We start from the raw sequence: 459 nt of genomic DNA, 5'->3' as shown, positions 1-459 counted from the left end.
AAATTGTTGTGCGAACCTCACTCATTCAAACTCCGCCTGCGTGGGAGATTGTGGATCGTGCGAAGGGCAACGTTCCAAACTGTCCCTGTACATGATGATTATGCATAGTTTGCTGTCTTCCAAACTGTCCCAATATTGCCTCGTTTGTTTTTTTTCATTAAGTAAATCAGTTCGTCTTTTGTTCGAAACGAAAATATTCGCACACGAGGCATCTGACATCGCCAGAGGGAATGGTGACAGATTTTCAGGCCATTGTGTGCCATTTTTCGAGACGATTTTGTCTTCATGACAGGTATAGTGTGAAGTGGAATGATCGATCTTCTTCCAAACTTACCAGACACATCTTTGACGACACCGGTCAGGGTTCTGTCCTTAGCACGGATGCCCTCTCCGGTTCCATCGATCCAGATGTAGGTGGCCTGGATTTTGTCAGCAGGGACGGGAAGGGCCAAGTATTTG

The 459-nt window shown here is 46.2% G+C and overlaps 1 protein-coding gene across 1 annotated transcript; it reads right to left on the bottom strand.

The window, feature by feature from the left end:
• Positions 1 to 83: 83 nt before the first annotated feature.
• On the bottom strand, positions 84 to 455 carry LOC113473654 (glutamine synthetase-like; the record flags this gene model as incomplete). Its single annotated transcript, XM_026833157.1, has 1 exon — positions 84 to 455. A coding segment is annotated over one exon (357 nt), but the record flags the coding sequence as incomplete, so codon positions are not given.
• Between the last annotated feature and the right edge of the window lie 4 nt (positions 456 to 459).

Source organism: Diaphorina citri, unplaced genomic scaffold (assembly GCF_000475195.1).
Source record: "Diaphorina citri unplaced genomic scaffold, Diaci psyllid genome assembly version 1.1 scaffold54844, whole genome shotgun sequence".
NCBI lineage: Eukaryota > Metazoa > Arthropoda > Insecta > Hemiptera > Psyllidae > Diaphorina > Diaphorina citri.
This window is presented reverse-complemented; position numbering and strand designations above follow the sequence as displayed.